We start from the raw sequence: 16,381 nt of genomic DNA, 5'->3' as shown, positions 1-16,381 counted from the left end.
CTGTCAAACGATTAATCACGATTAATCGCATCCAAAATAAAAGTTTTTGTTTACATAATATGTGTGTGTATTGTGTATATTTATTATGCATATATAAATACATACACACACATGCATGTATATATTTACAAAAAATATGTTAAGTTTATACATTTAAAATATTTATATATATATATAATATATATATATATATATATATATATAATATTTATTTATAATAATTAAAATAATTAAATATTTATTTAAATTATTATTTAATTATTACATATTTTAATTATTACTTCTAAGACATATGATAAAGGGTTAAGTTAAAGTACTGTTCATAAAAATGCTACATTTAATATTACATCAGAAGTGGACTTGGTCCTTGCCCCAAATGCACAAGGCAATAAAAAATTGAAATATTCATGACTCTGCTTGTATGCATGTTTAATGTCAATGCATTATTATCCAGTAAACTATTTGACATTATCAAGATCAATAAACCGCAATTCCTTTTATCCGCTCCTCTTTTATCCAAAGCGACCTACATTGCATTCGAATTATACATTATATCACTTCATGCATTGCTTGGCAATCAAACCCATGATCTTGGCATTGCATGCATCATGATCTACTGTTTGAGCTTCAGCTATAAGCAAAATGCATGCACACATCAGAACACATGTAATAGAGTGAGGTCAACTCAGGGCTGCAGGGAAAACGTGACCTTAGACAACACACACGACTAACTAGAAGACCCAGACCAATTCTATTGACTTCACATATTAATCTGCCAAAAGGATTCAAACTGACGCATACATGTGGTTCTTTCTGCATGATTCTGTGTGCATTAAACTACTCATGTATGACACACTGAGCTGGAACAGTGAAACTAATGTAACCGTGTATAACATGCGCAGCAGCATGTGCCTTTAGCGTGTGCACACTGACACAGAAATGCCTCGTATGATTACAATCGTCCCCAAAGCTGAGCAGATCTTCTGGCACTTTAGAGCTCCTGCTTCTCAAAACACACACACACACACATATATATATATACACACACACACACACATTTCCTACAATTTATTAAAAAAATTATTACATTCAAATATTTTTTATATATATCTTAAAGGTGAACTTTTCTTATATACATACATTCTGACAGCAGACATTGTGTCTTCCAAGAGAATTACACAATCAGAGAGGAATATTTTCAGGGATTTCCCTCCACCAGGAGTCGGATTAATGGGAAGTGGGTCAGTTCACGATCCAGTCGGCTGAATCATCACTCAGCGGACCACAGAATCAGAAGAGAACGATCTTCATGTCCTGAGCTGTTCTTTCTATTGCACAGATCTCATCCAGTACAATGTGGTGCACAAATGACTCTCATGAACCAGTTCACCAAAGAGTCACAAATCAGTCGCAAACTCATTAAGTTACAGATGAGTTTTGTTCTTCAGTAGAACAGTAAAGAAGATTTTTAGTTGAGACCGTGGCTTTGGTGATTCATAAAATGCAAGTCAATGGCTACCGTCACTTTAAGAGTCAAAAAAAGCACATCAGGCAACACAGAATGAATCCCCGTGACTCCTGACGATATACTGAGGTCTTATGAAGCGAAACGATCAGTCTGTGCAAGAAACTGAACATTATTTACTACATTATCACCTGTAATCCAGAGCCTCAGACAAACAGACCAGAGTGATGTCCGGTTCACAAACGATTCATTCTTCTGAACCGGTTCTTTTTAGTGAGTTGAACCAGTTCACCAAATCAGACTGAAGCACCTGAAACAGTTCAGGGCTCGAGCAGCACAGATCTACAAGTTACTCAATCAAAACTCACTTTCAGACACCTGACAGAAATGAGCCGAAATAGCGGCGTATCTGAACCTGTGACGAATGAACTGATTCAGTTCCTCCAACAGTCACTGAACCGAGGAAACAGTTCGATTCGGACCGAAGACTGATGAGCCGCTGATATGTGCAGACGTAAAATACTAGTTTATTGACTTAATATGCTTTAGACATGTAAAACATCCATGTTTCACATCAATATTGGGTGCTTTAATAATATAATTGCGTATATGTTACGTCATTGTGTGATTACGAAAAACGAACTAGTGAACTGAATCAGTTCATTGAAACAAACAACGAAAAGAATCAGATTTCCTCTTTGTCTGAATCTCTGGATTACAGGTGATAATGTAGTAAATAATGTTCAGTTTCTTGCACAGACTGATCGTTTCGCTTCATAAGACCTCAATATATCGTCAGGAGTCACGGGGATTCATTCTGTGTTGCCTGATGTGCTTTTTTGACTCTCAAAGTGACGGTAGCCATTGACTTGCATTTAAGAATCACCAAGGAGCACAGTTTCAGCTAAAAATCTTCTTCACTGTTCTACACTGTTCTACATCTTAGATGTCCTGAGGGTGAGTAAATTAACAGCTAATTTTCATTTTTGGTTGAACATTTCCTTTTAAGCTTCTGACTTGTTTGCAATCAAAACCTGAATCTTAAAATTTCTTCCAGTTCGCATCCCTGATTCTCTCACTCCTGCAGCCGAACGCACACAGAGACAGAATAATGAATCTGCTTCAGACTCGCAGCAGGAAATCACACACAATCACTGCAGGAATTCAAATGCGTGGAATGTTTCAAAAAAAGAAACTCTTGCTACAATGTTTCCAGTCACGACTGGCAGAATGTCTGACACTCTGGAAACAGACCAAAAAAATCTAAATGTTGTAACATCACATTTATGCTGCTCTCCAGCACTGACTAAAATTTCAGAGATTAATTATTGGTTGTTTACTGAGAAACTGCATGCAAACCAAATCCACGCTGGTGTGGAAACCATATGTTTCACACTCTATTTTTAATCATCAGTGCGAAGGAGAGGACATGACGAGCCACATCAGGAAGGAAGAAATCAGTCTCACAGCTAAAACAAAGCTAAACTACAGCGTCCCACCCAACGCTTCTACAGAAATGAATACTTCTATTCGTCAAGGACGCATTAAATTGCTCAAAAGTGACAGTAATGACATTTATAATGTTACGAAAGATTTCTATTTCAAATAAATTCTGCTCTTATGAACTTCTGTTCATCTGTGAATCCTGAAAAATAAAATGTTTCACATTTTCCACAAAAATATTGTGCAGCACGACTGTTTTCAACATTGATAATAATCAGAAATATTTCTCGAGCAGCAGCATATTAGAATGATTTCTGAAGATCATGTGACACTGAAGACTGGAGTAATGATGCTGAAAATACAGCTTTGCATCACATAAATAAATTACAGTTTGACAGATATTCACATAGAAAACAGTTATTTTAAATTATAATAATATTTCACAATTTTACTGTATTTTTGATCAAATAAATGCAGCCCTGATGAGCAGAAGAGACTCTTTCAAAATCATCTCACTGACCCCAAACTTTTGAATCGTAGTGAACATTTCTGATTATTTACCAACAAAAATAAATTAAATTTGCCACAATTGTTAGACACGAAGCACTGAAATCTAGCATTGACACATTTATACGAAGGTCAAGATGCTAAAAACTGTTTCAAATCCAAGAGACTGAAGATCTGTCCGTTGCTATATAATACAACATTTAACATAAGTGATAAATTAATATTTCTCTGTTTATGCCACTAGTATTTCACACTACAGCTGTTAGCGTTGACCTGAGTTTAGTTCATTTAGTATTTAGTTTATCTAGTATTCAACGCGTGTGTTCACCAAGCAATACAATCCGAATAATGCAACGGAATCAAAATCATTGATTGATTGATTGATTTAGCAACAGTGAGTCAGATGGGATGGAAGAACTGTCGCAGATGCTTTAATAACCCCCTGAAAACATGTCTCTGCTGTTGAAGATCATAGTTTCTGGAAGCTGCTGTCACTGAGCAACATCAACATTAAAAACATCACAATCACTCGCATGGTGAGTCAGTGTTCCTAAACACATGATTATGATCCAAACTCTTCACAAAACCAAACTGAGAGAGCTGCTTTCCTGCCTGCATAGACAGCATGCTGACTGAAACAACGCTCTACACTCTCCTTTATGTGCAATGATGGCCCCCCACCTACAATCCCTGCCGGTACGAGACTCGAACCCGCAACCTTTGGGTTACAAGCCCAACCCTCTAACCATTAGGCCACGACTTCCCCTGTATCTGTAAAAATAGTAACAAACTGTTTCAAACTGATTTTTGAAATGTATATACATCTTCATCATGACTAGATAGACTCAGTCGGTGGGCGGTGCTCGGGGTGGTGACTGAAGGCAGTGACTGTGTAGTTATGACGTCAACTTTTTATGGAAGTCACAACGGTTCGTGAGAAATCACAGCTACTTTATGCAGGCTGTGTGCATTTTACTGTGGACTCCACTTTCTTTTTGTTTGTGTTTATTTATTTATTAATTAAAATATTTGGCACAAAAATTATGTCAATAACGTTTTTCTAGAAATGAATGTTTTCTTAATTTAAAATTTAAAAAATGTCAATGATTATGTTTTCTTAAATAAAATGGCACATAAATATTAATTTATTAATTTTAATAAAAAATCTCTGAATAATGAATGTTTTTATAGAAATTAACATTTTCTTAATTAAAAAACGCACACAAAAAAAAACTTTGGCACAAAAATATTGTGTGAAAATTAAACACTCCACTTTCTGTATGTTTGTTTATTTAATCTTTGGCACAAAAATTATGTCATTATGTTTTTCAAGAAATTTATGTTTGGCACAAAATTTTATGTCATTAATGATGTTTTCTTTAAAAAACATTGGCATAAAAAATATTGCGTGCAAATTAAAAACTCCACTTTCTGTTTGTTTGTGTTTATTTATTAATTAATTAAAATATTTGGCACAAAAATGATTTCAATAATGTTTTTCTAGAAATTAAAGTTTTCTTAAAAAAAATGGCTGAGTATAGATTCAGAGTCCTGAGTATAGATTTGGCACCGGTATCGTAAAAAACCCAAACGATACCCAACCCTAGTTATTTTAGTACTTTAATAAGTTAAACTAAACAAAAAATAGGAACATTTGGTAACTAGCTGAAATAAATACATTTCATTTGAGTTAACATTTTTTTCCCCCCAAGTAACTTTTTTTTTTTTTTTTTGCTTAGTTTATTTAGTAACTTGTACAATATTACAAGGAAAAGAAGAAATGAAATGAAATAATAAAATAAAATAAAATAAAATAAAATAAAAAATGTTTTTTAATGCTTTTAATTACCAATATTAAGTCATTTAAAACAACAAGTGAAATAATACCCGTAAAAATTCCTTTAGTGACAACAGCTTATAAAGTTGCGTCTGCTGAAAGCAGTCAAAATTTACTAAAATAGTTTACTAAAATGACTTTAGTCAAAAACATCTTTCAACCACTGTTATTCACACGGATGTTCGTCATAAAGCTGTGCAGTGTGTGCATGGCTGCTTTCTCACACAATACACTGTGAAAACATGCCGAGACAAAAGATGCATTCCAGAGGTTGACCAGCGAAGTCAGACACAGACGAGTCTGAATGATAAACAGACACTCAACGCTCGCGCTTCATCTGACACATTTGCATCACCCGTCTCTCTTGTGAATTACAGAGAAACAGAGACTTCAGGCAGGAACTCAGGTTAAACCAGACGCGTATTGTTTTTAATGAAACAGACAAAACAGCAATATAATAAAAGCCAACGTTCAAAAACAGTATTATTTACTGTAAATAATAGTTTGTTTTTAATATTTTCAGTTTACATGTTAATTTTAGTTTAATTTTTAAAAATATAGTTATGTGCTTTTGTCATTTTTATTAGTTTTTTTAGTTTAGTTTCAGTTCATTATAGAGCTTCAACTTCAACTTATTTATTTTATATTTTTAGTATTCATTTTAATTTTAGCTTAATTTTTTGTAATATTGTTATGTGCTTTTGTCATTTTTATTTGTTTTGTTTTTTCAGTTTAGTTTCAGTTCATTATAGTGCTTCAACTTAAACTTATTTATTTTATATTTTTAGTATTCATTTTAATTTTAGCATAATTTTTAATAATATTGTTATGTGCTTTTGTCATTTTTATTAGATTTTTTTTAGTTTAGTTTCAGTTCATTATAGTGCTTCAACTTAAACTTATTTATTTTATATTTTTAGTATTCATTTTAATTTTAGCATAATTTTTAATAATATTGTTATGTGCTTTTGTCATTTTTATTAGATTTTTTTTAGTTTAGTTTCAGTTCATTATAGTGCTTCAACTTAAACTTATTTATTTTATATTTTTAGTATTCATTTTAATTTTAGCATAATTTTTAATAATATTGTTATGTGCTTTTGTCATTTTTATTAGATTTTTTTTAGTTTAGTTTCAGTTCATTATAGAGCTTCAACTTCAACTTATTTATTTTATATTTTAAGTATTCATTTTAATATTAGTATAATTTTGAATAATATTGTTATGTGCTTTTGTCATTTTTATTATTTTCCCCCAAAAAATATTACTATTACATTTTAATTTATTTTTATTTCAGTTTTACTTTCAGTTAATTTTAATGCTTCAACTTAAACTTATTTATTTTTATATTTTCAGTTCTATTGTAATGTGCTTTTGTCATTTTTATAATTTTTTCCTAAAATATTACTATTTAATTTTAATTTATTTTTAATTCAGTTTTAGTTTAGCTTCAGTTAATTTTGGTGCTTCAATTTAAACCTATTTATTTTTATATTCTCAGTTTGCATTTTAATTTTAATTTAATTTTTAATAATATTATGTGCTTTTGTCATTGTATTATCTATTTTTTTTTAATATTACTGTTTAATTTGTTTTTATTTCAGTTTTAGTTTAGTTTGTTAATTTTAGGGCTTCAACTTAAACTTTTATTTTTATATTTTAAATTTTTATTTTTATTTTATTTTATTTTTTTATTTCGTTTTTAATTTTAGTTTAATACTGTTATGTGCTTTTGTAATTTTTATTAGTTTTACTTCTTCAAAATACTTCTATTTAATTTTATTTTATTTCAGTTTTAGTCTAGTTTCAGTTAAGTTTAGTGCTTCACTTTTTGCAGTTATTTGCAAAGGCTACATTTCTAATTTTTGTTTAGAAGCTTTTCATCCAAAGTTTTATTTTAGCTTCATTTCAATTAACAAAACATATTTTTTATTTTTTTTTAAAACTAAGTTTAAGGCAATAACCGAAGATGTTTACATGGGAAGTTGGAGCATTAATTACAATTGATCTAATGTGTTATTACACATCACTGATACGTGCACAAACATGCCCTCTCCTGCTTTAGCCGTATATATCCCATCATCCTTTGCAGCGCTCAGATACCGTCACTCCTCCAGGCAAAGGAAATGACTTGACATGTGATTGAATGCGAGAGATAAGACGAAAATTACAAGGTTACGAGTTTAAGCAGGAATTATCAGATGAAAACACACTCTCACTCATCAGCTCATCATCCTCCCGTTACACTAAGAAGAGGCGGCATACAGGAAGTAGAGCTGGGAAACAGGAAGTAGAGCTGGGAAACCGAGAGGGAAAACGTAACAGCTTCCTCTATCCTGCGATCATCAGCAGCCGATGGCAGCCAAGCCCAAAATCCAATAATATTTCAATGGTTTCATGCTCTTGAGAAGCCAATAATTCAGAATTCATGTCGAAACAGACCGTGTTTATCCTCAATGCAAGTCATAATTTCAAAGCAGCTTCACTGTAATAAACAGTGTAATAACAGCGTTAATGCTGTAAAATTAATCAATTATGAAACAAATTCAATTTTAGCAGCTCATTATTCAGCTCAATTCAGTTCAAAGTTAGTTGGATTTTTTTTCATCATTGTTTGTTCCCTGCTGTTTATGACTATAAGAACAGATCTGCAACCCACTCTTAAAGGAACAGTTCCTTAGTTGCCAAAAATGAACATTTGCTAATAATAATATCCTCACCCCTCAGGTAATCCAAGATTAGGATGAGTTTGTTTCTTCATCAGATTTGGATGATGTTTTTATCAGCTGTTTGGACTCTCATTCTGACGGCACCCATTCACTGCAGAGCATCCATTGCTGAGACACTGATGCAATGCTACATTTCTCCAAATCTGATGAGGAAACAAACTCAATCTCGGATGGCCTGAGGGTGAGCACATTTACAGCAAGCTTTCATTTTTGGGTGAACTGTTCCTTTAAGTCAAAACCATCCAGTTGAGAACCACTACAAAGTCAATCCATTTTACAAACAAACAAGCTAAAAGTTTGCAGTCTGCTTGTTTGTGTAAAAAAACAGACAAACACAGCAATGAAATCGCCCCACTACAGTAGTTCTTATAGAAGCTCCTGCGGGTTTTTCCCAGGTATTTCAACACGACACCCTCCGGTGCTGCTCCTTTTCTCCGTGTCACCATCTCTCCTTCTTCGAATACTTTCACAGATTCATATTTCAAACTTCAAGAGGCTCACAGAATGCAACTCGACTCCAAAAATGCCCTAAAGTCACGTCTCGGCGCAATTACCAAATGAGCTCAATGCAAACCTCCCGTGAGAGCTTAAAAAGACTCCAGACTATTAATCCTGGTGGGATCTGTGTGAACTAAAAAGAAGTTCACGGCACATCTAGCTTGTTTTGCCCGGAAATTTTTTTTACTAGAAGGTATTACTGCAGATTCAACCCACACTACCCTTCACTTATCAACTCAAGGTCTAATCGGCTTCCCGTGACTCTGCCCTGCAGGTTTTTTAGGTGCTGCTGACATATAAAGCATGAAATATGACATGCATCACCCTGAACAGGGGAAAGTCTGGGGTTTTCTACACTGATGTGATCACAGTCTGGGAGGAATAACGTTCCTGCTGGATCTCAGACGAGCTTTATTATTACCGCACTTAAAGGGGTCATCTGATGCCCATTTTCCACAAGTTGATATGATTCTTGTACACACACTGCCAACACACATTTCAGTTCAAACAACTTGTAAAAGTGCATGTAGCATCCTATGACCCCTTTAAATATAATCATAAACACAAGTGATTTACAGCAAGCAAACTACAGAGACCAACTCAGAATATTAAAAACCTTCAGTAAAGGTCATTCTAAACGTGTCTCGTTTATGAAACTTTATGTAAATCATTCTTATGTAAATAGTTGCATTTATGCAACAGCTTACATACACTGTAAAAAAAATAAAAAGAGTATTTTTTTACAAAAAAAAAACACTATTTTTGTCTTTCCACTTCAAAATTTAATGTTTAATTCAGTGTTACTTGTCATTTCTTTGTAACTTTTTGAGAAATTTACTACTAATTTCTGAGTGAAAATTGTTTTATCACCAATTTCTTTTCAGTGATAGTGTTAAAAGTTATTTTTCGAAGTTGTAATAAAACAAAGATTATTGGAGTATGTTTTACAAGAAAATACTACTTCAGTCTTTCTATGTGAAAATCTCACATCTAATTCAATGTGTTATTTGCTGCTTCTTTAATTATTTGTGAATTTTACTAGCAATTTCTGAGTGGAAACTGATTCAAAGTAAACCAAAACCACGTGATTGTGATTTGTGATAATTCACACAAGAATGATTTAATAAATTATTTACACTATAAATTTGTTCTTCTCAAGTCTCGTAAATGACTCTCACAGTCTTTACACGTGAACTAACTTGCAAAACTCAAAATATTAGTGTTGGGAATTTGCATTATTGCTTTGAATTGTGTAGTTCCAGTTATATGAATATCAGACAGCACTAAATAACCGTGTTAATGTTGTAAAACTCATCAATTCTGAAACTAAATTCAATTTCAGCTGTAAAGCAGCTCTACAGAAGGTAATAGTGTCATAATTCAGCTCAATTCAGTTCGATTTTTGCTCTCATCCAATAGTGTCCGTGCCGTTAAATTGATATTATTATTATATATTTTATTTGATGAATTTATGATTTTTCGTAAATGACTCTCACAGTCTTTACACGTGAACTAACTTGCAAAACTCAAAATATTAGTGTTGGGAATTTGCATTATTGCTTTGAATTGTGTAGTTCCAGGTATATGAATATCAGACAGCACTAAATAACCGTGTTAATGTTGTAAAACTCATCAATTCTGAAACTAAATTCAATTTCAGCTGTAAAGCAGCTCTACAGAAGGTAATAGTGTCATAATTCAGCTCAATTCAGTTCGATTTTTGCTTTCATCCAATAGTGTCCGTGCCGTTAAATTGATATTATTATTATATATTTTATTTGATGAATTTATAATGATTTTTGAGGATTTGAGACACTAATCCGTCACCAACAACAAAAAAAGATTTTTTCCCCTCCCTTTTAAGTGTTATTTTGTTTTCCCAACTATGCAAGACTATACAGTTAGCTAAATTATATTATTTGCATTTATCATTGTTTGTTCCCTGCTGTTCGTGACCCATCAGAACAGATCTGCAACCCATGTTTTGCAAAACTCAAAATGTCAGTGTGGGGAATTTGCATAAGTGCATCAAGTCGTGTCGTTCCAGGTAAATGAATATAAGATAGCACTAAATATGTGCTAAATAAGAGTTAATAGTAGCAGTGCAACTAATGCTGGTCTACAAGTGGAAATGTGCTGACTAATGGACTGGAGCAGCTCAAACATGAACTTTTAATTACCTATATTTGAGTTAATCGTTGCATGAATAAGGCCAGGAATAGTTGGACTAACACTTCCATTGCATGGAAACACCTCTATTTATTATCCGTGGAAGAATGCAAGTCAGAAGGTTTGTAGCAGCATGAGCGGATGATGACAAAATGTTATTTTCTGGCTAACTAAAGTCTTTGTCTTAGGAATAGCATCACTAACAGACTTCTCTATCTTGTGTTTCCTCAAACATAATGATTCTCGGCGTTTCCTCTGGCTGCTATTTCCAGCTTCATCAAGGCCCTGATTGTTTTCCATTTGACATCCCGAGTGTAAGACGAGATGATGCTTACCTGTTCTTTCACCTGCCTGACCATGCAAAAACTAGAAGTGACGCATGCTGGAGCTCTGGCTGCATTAAACCTTGTGCTATTGTTCTTGCAGACTGTCTCACCTCGAGGCAACATGAACTGAACCCAGTTCAGGAGATCATGAGATCCAATAGCTTGTGATCCAAAGCCCTTGAGTCAATGCAACAGCCAAACGTTGTAGGAAATGCGAACTATAACACAAAACTTGACTAAATGAGAAATGCATTACAAAAAAATGGTGTTGCATTATAGTTTATGCAACTAAGGGCCAGATTTACTAAACAGGGCATATTAGCGTCAGATCGCAATCCTATAAAAGCACAGATGGGAGTGGAAAGTTCTATGACAATGCACAAATTAAAGAATACAGATCATTTCCATAATGACCAACACAATCCACCCAGAGCAGCCAAATTAGCGCAGGGCCGATGGTAATCAACACAGGCACAAAACAGCTTAAGACATGCTTTTTGGCTTTAAATAATGGCACAAATACTAGTAAACTGACTGCTGCAAACCTTAGTAAATCAAACATTCTCCTCCCATAAATGTTGCATGTGAAAGTGAAACTTCTATAAATGCATATGCAAAGATCAGCCTCAAAATTAACCGCCTTTTCATTGCTAATGTTTCATTGTGTCTTTAGTAAATCCAGACAGTAGTTTTAAACGCCAAAAGAGGGTTTGCACATGTGCAAGCTGTTAGTAAATCTGAATCTGAAGTGTGACTAAAATTAGTCTATAAGATGCAATAACCAGGCTCAGATGGAACATGTCTGTGAGTGTTAAAAGGCCATGAACTACCACACCAGTGAAACATTTCATACATACTTCAGCTCACAAAGCTGAAGATCATATTCTCATCACTGCTTAAACTACTCGTGCTATTTAGTATTAAACCACCAGACTCAAAGCAAAGCAAATGACTGTGCTGACCACTGTAAAGTTGCATTAAGTCCAAGGAAAAATAAACACTACACTGGTGGAAGAGAAAAACGGACATGCTACGGGCCAGATTGACCGGTTATATTTATAGTTATTCTGTACAGACTTACACTGACTTCAACCGTTTTGATTCATGTTATAGTTATTCTGAGGACACAAAGCCAAATCTGAATATCCAAATCCTTCAGCACCTGCCGTGTTCTGCTATCACCAATCATATGAAGCACATTTGTCCCTGATTTCATTTGAATTAGTGACAGAACATGAAAATTGCATCAGATAATCATGACTGATTTGCCAATTAACAGAAGTGCTGCTCTCGCTTCTATTAGCTCTAAACCTTACCAAATGCATAATAATTTCTTTCTGTAAATTACATTTTTACACACACACACATATATATATGCATATACTGTAAATATTGTGCATATACCGTTGTATGGCATACTGTACATACATATATATATATATATATATATATATGCACGCATATGCAATGCCAAACAACGGTACACACACATATTTTGGTCATAGTTTGCTTTCTGCATTAAAATAAATTTACAAAAGTGATTTTATATACATAAGCATATTACACAAGTGTCTACTTTAATGTTTCAAATAACTTGTCAAATTCCCAGTGTCATTCAGCGAAACAGATACAGTATATTTATGTAAATGAAACTTACTTTGACCTCTACTTACTAAAATATATAAAAGAAAAATTGATCATACTAACATCTATTATATTTTGAATGATTTAAAACTTATAGCTGACAAATGGGTAAAAGGATATAGTGGCAAAAATTGGTAAAGATTTTAAATTACAATTAATTATCGTTTTGTGGGCTGCAGTCTATTTCATTACACCAAATACACAAAATAATGTTCTTTTTAGCAACATCATATGACCCCTTTAATGTCATCAAATGATTATTGTTCTAAAAATGCCTGACAAGATTTTTTTTGGTATATGAACTATTGTTTCTTTCTTCCATGTCTCATAAATAGAGGTGTTGTATTTTTCCATGCAATGGCTATATGGCTACAATGCATGCACAATTAATTCAAATATGCATAATTAAATGTCCATGTTTGAGCTGCTCCATTAGTCAGCAAATCGGCAACTCTACACTTCAAACTGTTGAATATTTTTAATATCATATCATCATATTATTCTGGCAACCCTGTTCTCTAGTTATCAGTATTGGCATCTGCCACTAAAAAAAACTCTTATTGCTCGAACGCTACTTATTACACAACAGCAAAAGCATGCAATGTCATAATGTGAAGATATCTACTGTACGGCATCACAAACTTCAGCACTGCTGCAAACACCAGGCCTGTCCAGGAATTTCACAGCAGCACAGAAGTTTCCCCAGCGCAGGCCATCCAGAGCACGCCCAGAACGGGCCCCGAGCTCACTTGGGCTACTCTTGCATGAACACAAACCCAAGTAGAGTCTCCGTGAGCATGCATTTGACCGCCGAGGCCCATCAAACTCCTCTGTGCAGCAAAGTGACATAAGAATCTCAGCAAACACACATGCAGGCAATTTGAGAGAGGATTCAAACTGACAGCTTTGACCTATAATGAGGAGAAACACAGCTCAAACATGACACTTTAATAAAAGTAATGCAGTGATTTTATGACTCTACCTGCTTTCTCCTTTCGCATTGGAGGGCGGTGGGTGAAGAATAGTCTGGTTTTCCTCCATCTCAACCACACATTTTGTGCTGAGCTCAATCTCTGCAAGCCAAAAGTTATTAAAACTCGACTAGAAGTCGTGATTAAAAAAAAGTCTGAAACGTATTAAAACAGCACTTAACGTGAACATAGAGCCACAGCAACTTATAAAACGGATTTAATTCTGAAATAGCAATGCTTGTTGCGATTTTAAATGGTCTCTTACCTCTCCGGTTCATTGGCCGGACTCGAACCGCTACTTTTACCTTAGTATCCGACATTTTTGTTACAATTTCAAGGCTTTAAAGTGGATGAGAAAGCCGCTAGCTGCTCCGCACGGCTAGCCGAAGAATAACATGCAACTCCCCGCAAAGTCCCCCACAGAAGCGTCTGAGGTGCTTGTACCCTGGTAAAATACTCCAACAGTCCATACCCGAGCGGGAAACGCCGTGAATATGAATCCAGATGAGACTGTGTTGCATTCGGGTTGAATGTGTGATCCTCCGCCGCGGGGAGAGCAGCTCTGCTCCTCTCTCTCAGCCAGCCAGCAGCATCCAGACCGCCATCTTCCGCCGACTGACCCCAAAAACACAAAAATGTGCAGTGTGCATGAATATGCATGAAAGAAATGAGTTGAAAAGAGACCAGATGGACCACAACGACCTGTGATGCTCCTACATGGCGATATAAAACGACTGGTTATGTTAGAAGAGGTGGAGAAACAGCCTTACCTTGAGTCATGATCAATAAACTATTTAGCACTTTATCTATACGAAATGATTCCTAATGTTTCTTCTGTACTGGCATTTGTTGATTTCTCCATTCAAAAAAGTACTGGCATGCAGAAACATGTGAATTAAGAGTTTTATCCTTTTTAAAAAATATGATTTAATATGCCTGACTCAATTAGGTTAAATTAATAAAAGTCAGTTTTAAGTGTCAGATATAAAATAAAAATAGCTTCTGAAGGTAATGATCGACCAATTCACATTTTACAATTGACAGTAAGAATTGGCAAATTTGATAAAAGAAACAAATTACAAAATCTAAAGAAAATGAAGACAACTGAAGTATAACTACATAAATATTTAATGCAAATTTAAAAAAAAAAGTTGATATGCCACTTTTAGAACTTTTTTTGTAAAAAAAAAAAAATCTATTTACATCTATTTGTGATGACATTAGCACTATTGACTATACTTTATATATTTTTTAAAGATATTGATATTATAATGAAATTACATATTTTTAGCATTTATAATTACATAAAGATTAAATGCAGATTAAAAATGCCACTTACTGTATGTTTTTTAAGATGGTAATATCATGGTACTTTATGTTGGTACTCCATAAAATGCATGCTCAAAAACACTTTATATATATATATATATATATATATATATATAGATAGATAGATAGATAGATAGATAGATAGATAGATAGAGATATATGCATGTATGTATATTTAATGATATTGATGTTATAATGATATTATATATTTTTAGCCCAATTTATTAAAAGGCCTTTTATGCTTAACCATGAATGCCTTGAAATATTTTCTTATTTTCATACTTCATATATTATTTTATGCTTCCTTTTGCACATATTCTCATTGTACGCAGCTCAAATGCAAACACTGAGCGATACTAATGCACAGTTTTTGTCATGACAATAAAGCACATTAATCTGATTTTCTCTAGTGAAAGTGCGGGTCGTTTTCACTGAGTTGTGAGTTACGGTAAGAAGTGCTTTATAATATGCTGTGACGACAACAGCAGTCTAGTACGATCAAGGGGAATGGAGCAAAACAGATTATGGGATTCCCCTATGGGTTGCTTTAATCTCTGTGGATTAAACATTAAGAATTAATCAAATAATGTATTGCATGCCATTTTAAATAACCATACACCCATAAGAGTTACACTGGGTGTATATTCATTTAAAATGACTTTTGATTAAATGTTGACCTGTAGGAACTTTGTAAAGTCATAGTTTGTGCCAATGACTGCCAAGTGGTTCCCAAACATGTTCACCTATTGTAGGTTCCAGGATCCCATGCAAAATAACCATTTGGTTATTATTAAGGCACTGAATGACATGACAGTTCATAAATAATGGAACCAGTGCATGAATTTCTTCAGCAAGGAATATTAGGGATGACTGACATACAAATCATTGAATTCAGATGTTTCTGTGTTTATAGATAAAAAAATAACCATAAGAAAAGAATACTTGACAAGTGAACTTTAGATTTGACATAAACTTGATTATGCAAAATTACTTACAGTTTACGTATTAAAGCTATAAATCAAGGACAATCCCACTGGAACAACCTGGAACTGAGTGCATTGATCAATACATTATACAATAAAATGCATTGCACTGCATTTCGTACACTCTTGTAAATACTCATTCATATATGTGACCCTGGACCACAAAACCAGTCATAAGGGTCAATTTTTCGAAATTGAGATGTATACATCATCTGAAAGCTGAATAAATACGCTTTCCATTGATGTATGGTTTGTTAGGATAGGACAATATTTGGTCGAGATACAACTATATGAAAATCTGGAATCTGAGGGTGCAAAAAAATCTAAATATTGAGAAAATCATCTTTAAAGTTGTCCAAATTATGTTCTTAGCAATGCATATTACTAATCAGAAATTAAGTTTTGTTATATTTACGGTAGGAAATTTACAAAATATCTTCTTGGAACATGATCTTTACTTAATATCCTAATGATTTTTGG

The 16,381-nt window shown here is 33.7% G+C and overlaps 1 protein-coding gene across 1 annotated transcript in view; it reads right to left on the bottom strand.

The window, feature by feature from the left end:
* LOC107659071 (kinesin-like protein KIF13A) overlaps positions 1–13,467 on the bottom strand; it is a 70,889-nt gene extending 57,422 nt beyond the window's left edge. Inside the window, exon 1 of the mRNA XM_016447884.1 lies at positions 13,249–13,467. Within this exon, the coding sequence (XP_016303370.1) occupies positions 13,249–13,467 (219 nt within the window). The remainder of the gene's footprint in view (positions 1–13,248) is intronic.
* Between the last annotated feature and the right edge of the window lie 2,914 nt (positions 13,468–16,381).

The sequence above is a fragment of the Sinocyclocheilus anshuiensis genome, unplaced genomic scaffold (assembly GCF_001515605.1).
Source record: "Sinocyclocheilus anshuiensis isolate Anshui unplaced genomic scaffold, SAMN03320099.WGS_v1.1 scaffold411, whole genome shotgun sequence".
Lineage (NCBI taxonomy): Eukaryota > Metazoa > Chordata > Actinopteri > Cypriniformes > Cyprinidae > Sinocyclocheilus > Sinocyclocheilus anshuiensis.
Note: the sequence above shows the minus strand (reverse complement) of the source record. Positions and strands in the feature narration are given on the sequence as shown.